This window comes from Daktulosphaira vitifoliae, unplaced genomic scaffold (genome assembly GCF_025091365.1).
Source record: "Daktulosphaira vitifoliae isolate Bord-2020 unplaced genomic scaffold, ASM2509136v1 Scaffold_1, whole genome shotgun sequence".
Classification (NCBI taxonomy): domain Eukaryota; kingdom Metazoa; phylum Arthropoda; class Insecta; order Hemiptera; family Phylloxeridae; genus Daktulosphaira; species Daktulosphaira vitifoliae.
Genome location: NW_026099572.1, coordinates 35,739,618 through 35,752,618, shown reverse-complemented (window position 1 = coordinate 35,752,618; position 13,001 = coordinate 35,739,618). Strand labels below are relative to the sequence as shown.

The following is a 13,001-nucleotide window of genomic DNA, read 5'->3' as shown; positions in this document are numbered from 1 at the left end:
GGGATCGCGGCACAGTGATGACGAGGCATAGTTGGATCAAGTATAATGATATCTGATAGTGATTAAAATCACTATCAAAATAAAACGCTTCGATGCAAATCTTTAGATAGTGTTTAATTTTAAAAAATTGGTGTTTTATTCTAAAAGCTACATGATATGCTAGTTCCTTATTAATATCCTGATTAAGATAAAGTATGTCGAATGAAAAAGGGATTATAAAAAAATATTAATTTTCATAAAAAAATTGTGTTGATCCATACACTTTTCAATAAGTTATGGCATTATAAAGTTAAAAATGTAAAAAATAAAATCGAGAATTTTCATACAAAAATAGCATTCGGTAGCCATTTTCACTATGAAGACAAGTCCAGAGGTCAAATTTTTTTTTTTCATAATTAAGTACATTACATTAGCTTTAATTTAAGATATATATAAAAGTGTCAGACTTTCCGAAACATTTTCAAAAGTCAAGTTGAAAAAATTAATTTTTTGTGAAAAAGTTGTCATTTTAAATCCCCCCCTGTGGGCAGAAAAAAATTATACCAAATGAAAGGTAATAATATCATGCATCTATGTAAAAAAAAAAATATATTGATATGTTCACTTTTGAATAAGTCACGGCAGTTTTTAGTAAAAAAATTTTGAAAATTAGCGATTTTTAAATTTGTAATTTTTTTGGAGGTTTTCCCCATTTACGGGTAACGGGGGATTTTTTTTTCAATTTTTGAGGGTAATGTCTTCAAATAGATACGATTTGTGATCTTTTGTTATCATTTTCACTGTGAAGACAAAATAAAGTCCTAAAATTTTATTTTTTCATAATACAGTATATTAGTTTTAGTTTTAGTTTTAGTTATTATTGAGGTGGACATAATGCCCATGCACTCAGACCTGTTGGTCCATTGTGCGCACCTCATACCGAATTGTCTTGATTCGGTTTACCCACCTAAGTGTTATCACCAAAGTGTTAATACATTACCAACCATAAAGTCACCTCTAGAGATGACCAAAGAGTCCTGTCTTTCTGGCGAAATTAAGTATCTCCCTGGGTTTTAGGTTTTTAATATCCTCTTTTTCAGGAAATGGTTTATTCAAGTAGTTTGATCTTAGTGTGGACAAGGCTTCACATTCGCACATGATGTGAAATGAGTCTTCCTCTTCTACTCCACATTTTCTGCACAATGGTGATTCCGATACCCCCATTGCGTTAAGATGCTTAAGCAGGTGACCATGTCCTGTCAGTAGACCAGTCAGGGTGCTTATTTGATGTCTAGTCATGCTATTAAGATCACCCAGCAATAAACCAGGGGTCTTGATAAACATTTTAGATTGTCTAGGTACTACCAAGTACTTCCAGATTTTCCTGTGTTGTTCTCTGCACCAATTCTTGGGTAACGCTTTGAGCGATTGCTCAGTGAGCCCTACCACTGGTTCTGGTCCAACATAGGTGTTCTCTGCTCCTTTCCTGGCTAGAAAGTCAGCATTCTCATTTCCAGTGACACCGTTGTGTCCTGGTACCCACGCTAGTGTAACTTTGTTGAACCTCGATAGTGATTCTAAAGTTTCCCTGCATTCGAGGACCAGCTTTGAATTCACCTGATCGTTACAGAGTGCTTTCAAAGCCGCTTGACTATCACTTAAGATAGTTATCTTCCTATTTTTGTATACCAGCAGGTTCTGAGCCCCTACCAGTATCGCCATCACCTCTGCTTGGAAAACAGAGGGTGTTGTGCCCAATGACATACTGACATTTATTCGTGGCTTTAAGCCCCAAATTCCAGCACCTACCTTTCCTGATTTTTTGGATCCATCTGTATATATCACAAATCCTCCTTTGTCAGTCAGGTGGTTAATATTCCATTCTATACGTGTAGTGATCTCCACTTTGTAGGGAATGTTATTCTTAAGAACCGGTTTGATATAGTCCAAGGGGTATTCTAAAAAGCCCTTGTCTATCTCTTTTAGTATTTTACCATGTTCTGTTGTATCACTCTCCAAAGTCCACATACCTAAGTTGTGGAATCTTAGTGCTGTAGCTTTGGCGTGAGCTTTCACCTCTAGATGCAGAGGAGGCAATCCAATTAGTGCCTCTAATGCGACCGTTGGTGTAGTTCTTAATGCTCCAGTGATGGCAATAGCAGCCATTCTCTGTATGCGACTAAGTTCTTTCCTAGCTGTAATGAGTGCTGTTCTGGTCCACCAGACCAGGGCACCGTACAATATCATAGGTTTAATCACTGACGTGTACAACCAATACATAACTCTTGGTTTAAGACCCCATGTCTTTCCCAAGGCTCTGCTGCAAGTCCACAATGTGGTCATTGCTTTTTTGATTCTTGACTCAACATGTGATTTCCATTTTAGCTTACTATCCAAGATAATACCTAAGTATTTTACTTCTGATTTTAAGCTAATTTCTTGTCCATTCAGAGTAAGAGTGTCTAGGTTGTCTAGTCCTATTCTCTTTATAGTGAACATAACAACTTCTGCTTTATTTGGATTAACAGATAGACCGTACTTACTACATCATATCTGTATAGTGTTAAGTCTCTGTTGTGCTAAGTCAATAATAGTGTCTGGGAATTTACCCACCACTGTTATAACCAAGTCATCCGCATAGGCTTGTGTATAACAATATTTGTTTAACTCTCTAATAAGCGAGTCCAATACTAGACACCATAGCAAGGGGGATAGAACCCCGCCTTGTGGGCATCCCTGTTTGACACTCTTGATTACTTTGGTCTCATTGAGCTGTCCCAAAATGGAGCGTTCCTTAAGCATGGATTCTATCCACTTAATAATAAGTGGTTCTATTCCACGCTGTTGTGCAGATTCACACATAGCATCAAAGGGAGTATTGTCAAAAGCCCCTTCGATGTCCAGGAATATACCTACTGCATACATTTTATTCTCTACAGCTTTCCCTATCTTAGTAGTTAAGCAGTGTAGAGCTGTATCAGTAGATTTCCCCGTTTGATACGCATGTTGGTTTTCATGTAAAGGGTTCTCCTTAAGAGGCCCCTCCTTGATGTACCTATCAATAAGTTTCTCCATAGTCTTAAGAAGAAAAGAAGTAAGACTTATTGGTCTGTAGGATTTTGCTTCATAATAGTTAGTGCGGTTAGGTTTGGGTATAAACACTACCCTAACCTTACGCCAGCTTTCTGGTTGATAACCATAGGCAAGGCATGCCCTAAATATTTTGCAGAGATGGGGGACGATTATCTCTAACCCTTCTTGCAGAAGTGCAGGGAAAATTTCGTCACAGCCTGCAGCTTTAAAACTGCCAAAGGCTTTTATTGCCCATCTTATTCCACTTGGGGTTATCACTTTCCTGGTTAGTCTCCAATCAGCACAGGTCACACGTTTGTCCTGTGCATCATGTTCCTGTTCTCTGTTGTTAATTGTAGAGTCAGGAAAATGTGTGTTCATCAAATGTGATAATGTTTCATTATCATTATTGGTGAACATTCCGTCTGGCAGTAGTATTGCCTCGACAGTTTTGTTTGGTCCATTCCTTAGTGATCGCAGAAGTCTAGTTGCTATAGGGAGTTGTTGTATATCCCCACAGAACTTCTTCCAGCTTTCTCTTTTGGACTTTTTCAATGCAGATTTGTAGTTCCTTTGGGCGTCCTTATAGGATTCCCAGTGTTGTTCCAAACCTGATTTCATTGCTTTATTTAAGAGCTTACGTGAACTCTTTCTTAATTTAGACAGGTTAGCATTCCACCAAGCTACACCCTGCCCTGTACCTTTCCTTTCTATTAAAGGACAGTTTTCTTTGTAAGCTGAGACAATGGAGTCCTGTAGCATATTTACAGCCCTTTCAGTACTCTGTCTCGACCCCAATCTAAACTGTAGGTTAATCAGGTCACGAGAGAGATCTGCCCTGTATTTGTCCCAGTTTGTTCTTTTCGGGTTCCTATAGTACTCCGTCTCAACTTTGTTAATTTCCAAAGTGAATCGTAAGTGCCTATGATCAGAAAGAGAAGGTTCGGAGGACACTTTCCACCCTTTTATCTTTTGAAGTAACCCTTTTGAACAAACTGTTAGATCAATGACTTCCTGCCTGTTCCTGATAACAAAAGTAGGTTCACTACCTCTGTTCAGTATACTTAGGTCTGTAGTCAGCAATAGATCCATTATAACCTCTCCTCTTTGGTTGATGTTACTGCTCCCCCAAATAGTGTGGTGTGCATTAGCATCCATACCTAGGATTAGTTCTAATTTTTCATTTTTGCAATAATTAAAGAGCATAGTTAGGTCCCTACCTGGGTCTGTGACCTCATATGGTAAGTATCCTGAAGCTACTATGATATTTTTACCATCATTTAGTGTTACTCTAATAATAGTCAAGTCTGCACTTGATAGATTAAGTATCAGGCTGGCTTTAACTTTATTATTAACCAAAATGCAAGTTCTTGGTTTATCTGCTTGTTTATGAAACAGTTTAAAATCCCTTAGATTTAGCCCCTTAATCTGGTCCCCATTTATCCATGGTTCCTGAATAAGTGCTATTTGTAAGGGTGTTGTATGCCTCTCAGTTAGGGTCCTTAGTAATACACTACTGGCCCCTTTACTGTGATGCAGGTTTATTTGCGTGAATTGAATTCTATTGTCAGCCATTCAGATAAACTGATGTTGACGCCTAAGAAAGCACGCTGTGCTGGGTGTGATACAGGTGTCTGAAACAGTCCCTGTGTCACACAGCCCCCCCTGTGGGTGGTGTCCCACCGCCGTCCCCAGGTGGCGACCGTGCCTTGGTTCCGCTCTCCACATTTCCTTTTGGATCTGTGGAGAGGTTCCCCTCAGCTGTGGCCGTTATTGAGGGTGGCGGTTTCCTGGGTCCCTTTCCCTTACGTAACACACTTCCTCCCTTCCCTTTCGAGGCAGGAGTAAAGTGTGTCCGTTTGCCCCTTACCTGTGCCTTACCTCCTTTCCCGAGTGGCACTGGTGATTCCTCAGCCTTCCTCTTCCCAGATTTTTGAGGTGTGGATTTTTTCACATCCTTCCGGGCTGGTGGCTGCTTGGCAACATAATCTGTGAAGCAAACTCTGCCCATTCCAAAATATGGACTGCGCTTCAGTTCCTCCAGTTTGACCATGCTGTTTTCGTCCACACTTAGAAACAGAGTTTGTCCTTTCGGGCCAACCTCTGTCTCATGGTGGACTTTCCAGATCGCCGTGTTCAGCCCTGGGTTTTGTTTTGCCAAAATTTCCATGATCTTCTTGGAATCTTTTGGCAGCCCTGGTATGTGAGTGACCATCCGTTTATACTTGATCGGGTTGTAGGCTTCCAAATGGAGTTCTGCACCGTCCCAAGGTTTTATCAAGTTGACATGGTCAGTGAGCCACTTAAGAGAGCTCTCTTGGGCTGCACTGATCACAAGTGCTCCATCAGTGAGTCTGGTGTCTTCAAACCTTGGTACGTCGGTTCCATCAGTACCCGACAGTATCAAGTCTCCAACACAAGACTCAATGAGTAGCCCCTGCTCTGTGGTCAACTTGTTAGTGGGGTAGCCTGCGAGGACCAGAGCCACTTTTTTATCATCGGTTACCACGTCCCTGTAGGTCGGTACCCAATGAGTTTTCTTACATGGAGGTTCTTGCCCCTTGTCCTCAGGTTTTTGAGCTTCGGTTCCCTTTGACTTTTTCAAGTCATCGGTTCCCTTGTCTCCCTCCTTTGGTAGGTTCTTCTGCCCCTCCATGTTTGCTCGGCTCCTCTTCAGCTTGCGCCTCTGACTGCCGCTCAATTTCTCAGGTCTAAGTTTTAGACCTTCGATTTTGTCAGCTACTGCTCCCAGTTGATCTTGCGATTCCTGGTCTACATTTTCTGACGTTGCTGTCTCTTTGCTAGTAGACGGTTCACCAAGTGTCCCGTTGTTGGCATTGAGACCTTCAAGTTCGGCGATTCTTCTGCGAAGAGTCGCCAGTTCACGATCTTGTTCCGACAGGTTGTCCGTAGGATCCCTGATCGTCACAAGTTCGTTGTTTTGTGGTTTTTCTATGTTTTTGTCCATATAGTTCCCACGAGAAGTCGAGAAATAAAGGTCCGTCACAGCAGAGCTCGATACTGTGATAAGGCTGTATACTCTATGGTGCGCCAGGTGCCATAGAGGATCCCAATGGTCACTTTACCTTTCGGCTAACTACCCTGTGACAAGTTAGCAACCCTTTCACTTGGTATGGCTGGGTTAGGGGGGCCTATTCGCTGTTAGCAAGCAGGTATGCCCAGGCTTACCGGTCCCAACTAACCAAAGTCATGACCGGCTAAGAGCAGTGGTACGTGTTGCCAACCCCACTGAAATAACTAGGGTCCGCGGGGTTGTTAGGCCCGTAATCCTTGCGGATTCCCCTGCGGGAAATATAATACAGTATATTACATTACCTTTGATTTAAGATATATATATAAAAGTGTTAGTCATTCCGGAATACTTTTAAAAATTAATCTGAAAAAGTTGTAATCGGTGTACTGCCCTTGTCAGGTATTGTAGAATAAAATAAAATACGAATACCAAATTTTTAACACAAAATTAGCATATTTTTGAATACAGTAGTCATTTTCACTATGAAGACAAATCCAGAGGTCAAATTTTTTTTTTCAAATTTAAGTATATTACATAAGCTTTAATTTAAGATATATTTATAAATGTCAGTATTTCCGGAACACTTTCAAAAATTAAATTGAAAATGTTCTAGTTTAAATACGCATGTTTAAATTGTTGACCCCTTACGTATAAAGGGATATGTTCCTATTTAAAAAAAAAGCGTATCAGACGAAAGAGTCATATAAAAATCAAGACAGTCAAGGTATAAAACCCCCAAATTTCGTAGGTACGAAAATAACTAAATTAAGCAAGGTCAATTGTAAAAATGTAGGTCATTATGCCGACAAGTGTCCCGTTCAAAAAAACGTATAAGGTCCGAGTGAAATAATCGGAATTTTTATTTGACTCGGAATGATTGTAAATATAAAGAGAATAAAGAATTTTTAAGTATAATAAATAAAGAGAAGTTAGATCTTATAAAATTAGTAGAGGGTTGGTATAGCAATGAAGAAATTTATAGAATAAAAAAAGATATTAGTGGGAAAAATAAGGAAGTCAGAGATATTACATACCTTAATAAAAAACTAGAAGCCGAAGGTAACTTAGAGTTTTGTCAATGGAAGTTGAATTCAATGGTTTTAAATAGCTTGCAATTTTAGATACCGGTTCTAATATTTCGTGTGTTGATTTAATATTAATTGATGATGTAAAACTTATTAAACCTAAGGATAGAATAATTATTATAGGAGCTGATAATATGGAGTTATAACAGTTAGGAAGAATAGACTTATAACTAAAAATAAATAATTATTCATATTTTATTAATGCTTATGTAATTCTTCTTCTTCTTTTTCCTTACTTTAATTCCAACTACTTGGAGTCGGCCACTAAGTTTTGTTCTAGATTCCTCATACTTTTTTAACAATAATTTTTACTCCAGCTGTTCACCTGACGCAATCTCATTAGTCGCCTCTTATACTGGCAGAGGGGCTGTAGAAGTATTCTTAGCCCCTATCCACAGGGAAATTTAATACTTATGTAATTGTAGCGCTAAATTTTAAATTATTATTGGGTAACAATTTTAATATTAACAATCAAATAATTATTAATTTTGACAATTTCTTTTCTTCTGTAAAGTTGATGGCTGAACTCATGGAAAATAATATATTAGCTAGAGCTAAAACAATTTTTTCAATTAATAAAAAATTATCAAGATGACAATATGAATAGCGAGTTAAAATTGCAGTTGTTGTTGCTATAAAATGAATGGATAATAAAAAAATACATTTTTTATCCAAATTCCATGATTCAATACAATCAGCTCAGATGAATAGGAAATTAATAGATGTCCGAGTAACAACTATAAATTGTTCTCAGATTGTCAAAGATTATAATAAAAACATGGGATATTTTGACAAAGCTAATATGATATGATGATGTCAACTTAAAAAATTTATCTCAAAAGTAAAAACTGATATAGGCAAATGGTACTGACTTTTTAGACCTTGCTGCCATAATTTTTTATTGAAGTTTTACTTGTTCAATTTTATAAACGTATTTAAATTTTTACCGGTGTGGTTTTTTCTCATCCGGTATTTTTCACATTTTCCAACTACTCACCGGTTTTGACAACATTGTGTCAACATTCTATCTCCCTATTCTGAGTTTCGGCGTCGGCTCCGAAATCGTAGTATTAATGTATGGCGGTTTCTTATATTCACTCATGACATCAATAATTTTTACAAAGGCTTATCTTAAAAAAAAAAAATTACGATGAATTATTGCGCTTAAAAGTTTGGTGTTTGACTCACATTAACTTTATTATAATATCAAGGGCTTCGTTTAGATAATTCACAATTTTAGCGTATAGTTCATGATTTTTTATTACAAAATAGTACGATTCTGAGGTGGTTTTAATTTCCAAGTTAAATCTAAGTTAAACTTAGAAGTTCAATAGAATTTTTTTTATAAGTGTCTTAGCCATCAAAAATTTTCAGGTAAATACTTTTGGACTACAACGTTGCTTAGCTTGGACCAAACAAATTATATCTGTATACTTCTAACAATTTGAAATATATTTGTTCTAACGCATATAATACGCATTCAGTTATTTTATGGTATCGTGAAGCTGAAGAATTTTCGATACCATTAAAATAAATTCTGACTTCATGCCAGCTGATCAAATTTTAGTATTCATTCAAGCTATTAAAGTATTAATCATATTAAAATGTTTTTTTTACTGTACTTGCCTCATTAATACTCAATTTTTACTGAACTAATGTTGATAATCAAGATGTCAAATGAATTCAAATTATGTATAGAAATAAATACTATTATTATGAAAAATATGTTTGAAGTAAAAAAAATAAATAAATAAATTTATACCTAAATTTGTTCATAAAAACTGTTTTTATAATACTTAATAAATTATGCTTAAAATAATAACAAATTGCTATAAATTAGATACTAAATTTATTTAAAGTAAGTTTTTAATAGCACAATTTTTTTGTTCCTTGTATACTCATTTAAACTCATTTGTCAATTTAAATTAAAATATTACTAACGTATTCTCTAGATTATAATATAATCTAATTAATATATTATATTAATTAGAACTGTGCTTTAATTAAAACGGCATAAATTGAAAAATGATAAGTAATAAATTTTATTCCATTAGTATTTTAAAAATTTTTTTTGTTATATTTATTTTTACAAATAGAGTTTTCGCGGTAAATGAAAAAATAGATGACCAAGTAAGTCTAAATGATATTTTAAAGGAAACACTTCATCTTAATCTTTTACTTTGAATTTTCAGTTAACCACACAGTTATCTACAAAGTAGTATGCTACTACTGTGGTACCTTTATATACAAAAAAATTAATTATTGATTAGTATTATTTTTATTAAATAATTTTCTTATTATTAAATTGTAGTTTGTTAAGTTTAAAAAAATTAAAAAAACTTAATAGAGTAAATTTTTGTAAAAAATTTCATGAAAAAAAAAGTAAATTTAGACTATATTAACCCCATTGCATATATAGCATAAATTATGTAAAAATAATTTTTCTCCAAAAAAAAAAAACATAATTGAATTGTACATTAGGTATTATAAATACAGTTGTTATATTTCTGTAAGTTCATCCAACTAAATATAATGCAACGTCTTTAATAATACAAAAAAAACGGCAACGTAACAGAAATTGATATTTAATTTAAAAATTAATTTATTAATAATAATTTATCTTGTTAAAATTTTTAGCCTCCTGATTATAACAGTACATTTGACCATTCATTTTTACATGTAATAAGTACATTTGAAAACGATATTACAACATGGATCCCCATAAATGTAAAAGAAGACATAAACTATTCATTAATAAGTCCACATGATATTGAATTATTATCAAAGGCCTGCAAAAACGATTATATTTGTAGAAAAAATAAAATTGATAGTTTAAACAACTTAAAAACAATACTCGAATCTTTGGAATGTTTTCATGTTTATTTAAGTCTAAAAATTTTAAATATTTTTAATAACGATATTACGAAAAAAAAAGAAAATCCAAATCATAAATTCAAATTAAGATATGAACATGTAAGAGATTACGCGGTAAGAATGTTGTCATTTTTTACTTATGGCAAGTTTAAGGTTAACTCATGGCAGTTTGACTTTTCAATGAATGTTATTAATATGATAAGACTTGAAAATGATAAGAAAAAATCATTTGAAGACATATTAGTGTATATTAATAATTCATCGTTATTATCAACTATGAATGAGTTTTGCGAAAATTGTAAAAGATCTAATAAATTTTTTGCATCATTTAATTCAGTTTTATCTAACACATACCAAGACAAACCTGATCCATTCAGAATTCTTAAAAAAATTAAATCTTATATGAAAAATATATTGTCGAATTTAAATATTGATTGTGTAATTAATTTGGACAAAATATCTCATAAATTGATAAAAAAAGGTAATTTTATATGAAATTATAATTACATATAATATATTTTAACCAGCTAATAATTTGCGTTTCGTTTTTTAAAATAATTTTAATAATTTTACACTATGTTAAAAGAAATTATTTATTTATTTTTTTAACAAAAAAATGTTGTGGGTCTATGTCATCTTTAGTGTAAGTACTTTTTGAGTTACAAATATTTGATTAAATTGAGTTGGCATTTATTTATAATGCATTCCCTAAACACGCTACATATGACGAATGTATTAAAATTCTTGTAACTGACACAAGTACTTATCATAAAGTTTATATTGACCTATTAAAATTTTTTTATAAGAATAGGACTAAAAATAATTATCTTGAAATTTAAAAAAAATGATGAATTATTATTAGGGACAATTAATAAATAACATGTATATAATCTAGTACAAAACTGTGAAAATTATTTAAAATATAAAGAAACGCAAAATATTTACTGGATCAAAAGTTTTTTTGATGTCAAATCTGGTGGTACACATTGTATATGTATTCCCCAATTTAGAGGAAATCTCCTTCAATCCTCTTGAGAAATTTTGATATTTTAAATATTATACATTCCACCAAATTAAAAATTGTTTATTTAAAAATTTCATGTGGAATTCAATTTAAAAAACCCAGCACAGGGGGGTCGCGGCACAGTGGTGACGTGGCATAGTTGGATCAAGTATAATGATATCTGACAGTGATTAAAATCACTATAAAAAAAAAACGATTCGATGCAAATCTTTAGATAGTGTTTAATTTTAAAAAATTGATGGATTATTCCAAAAGCTTCATAAACTGCTAGTTCCTTATTAATATCCTGATTAAGATAAAGTATGTCGAATGAAAAAGGGATCATTAAAAAATAGTATTTCCCATAAAAAAATTATATTGATCAATACACTTTTCAATAAGTTATAGCATTATAATGTTAAAAATGTAAAAAATAAAATTGAGAATTTTCACACAATAATAGCATTTGGTAGCCATTTTCACCGTGAAGACAAAATAAAGTCCGAAATTTTTTTTTTACATAATAAAGTAGATTACATTAGCTTTAATTTAAGATATACAGGGTGATTTTTTTATCATAACCCACTCAATTACTTACAGAATTATAATAATTTAAATATTTTTTTTTATTATTATCTTTAGTTACACATTATTCTTGAATTATTAACTATGTAATACTTTTTAAGTTCATCCCTTATGCCTGGTAATGGTGTTAACTTTGTTTTTTTAAATGGTAACACATATTTTGAATTCAATAAAATGTTTGAGTTTTTAATTTAATAGTAAATGGCATTTGAATTTTTAGTATAACTTTATTCGTTTATTAGATATAAACATTTAAAGTTTCAAATTTTTGAGTTAATATACATATATAGTACACATGGAATTGTAAATACAGGTAGCTAATTGGATTTTTATGACATTGATATCACAGTCACGGATTGTTTATTATCAATTATGATTATCAATAGATATACTTTCTGTATTGTCAGTTAATGTATTTATAAACTCACAACAATGTGTCTTACTACCATCGATAATAACAATGCTTTGTACCTGCTAATATCGATGCCATAAAAAACCAATTAGCTACCTGTAATTTTAATCCCTAGTGTATTATACATGTATATTAACTCAAAAAATTGAAACTTTAAATGTTTATATCTAATAAACGAATAAAGTTATATTAAAAATTCAAATGACATTTGTTATTGAATTGAAAACTCAAACATTTTATTAAATTCAAAATATGTGTTACCATTTAAAAAAACAAAGTTGACACCCTTACCAGGCATAAGGGATGATCTTAAAAAGTATTACATAGTTAATAATTCAAGAATAATGTGTAACTAAAGATAATAATAAAAAAAANGAATAATGTGTAATTAAAGATAGTAATAAAAAAAATTTTTTAAATTATTATTATTCTGTAAGTAATTGAGTGGGTTATGATAAAAAAATCACCCTGTATATAAAAGTGTCAGACTTTCCGGAACAGTTTCAAAAATTAAGTTGAAAAAGTCAATTTTTTGTGAAAAAGTTGTCATTTTGAATCCCCCCTGTAGGCAGGTAAAAAGTCAGATTTATAAAAAAAATATACCAAATGATAGGTAAAGACATCATGCATCTACAAAAAAAAGAATTATATTGATCCATACATCTTTCAAAAAGTTATAGCATTATAAAGTTAAAAATATAAAAAAGAATTTTTTTACNAAAAAAAGTTACGGCAATTTTTAGTAAACAAAATTGAAAAATTTTCGAAAAATAGCCATTTTTAAATTTGTAATTTTTTTGGAGGTTTCCCCCATTTACGGGGAACGAGGGAAATTTTTTCAATTTTTAAGGGTAATGTCTTCGACTAGATACGATTTGTGATCTTTTGACGTATCGTTGAAAGAAATCCGTTCGGTGAGAGCTGAGAAAAAGTGGTAACAGACACAAAAAAAAAAAA

At 32.8% G+C, this 13,001-nt stretch overlaps 1 protein-coding gene across 1 annotated transcript in view; it reads left to right on the top strand.

The window, feature by feature from the left end:
• Positions 1 to 13,001, top strand: part of LOC126893864 (uncharacterized) — a 56,296-nt gene that overhangs the window by 33,503 nt on the left and 9,792 nt on the right. The window contains exon 2 of the mRNA XM_050664390.1: positions 9,808 to 10,525. Coding sequence (XP_050520347.1) covers positions 9,808 to 10,525 — 718 coding nt within the window. The remainder of the gene's footprint in view (positions 1 to 9,807; positions 10,526 to 13,001) is intronic.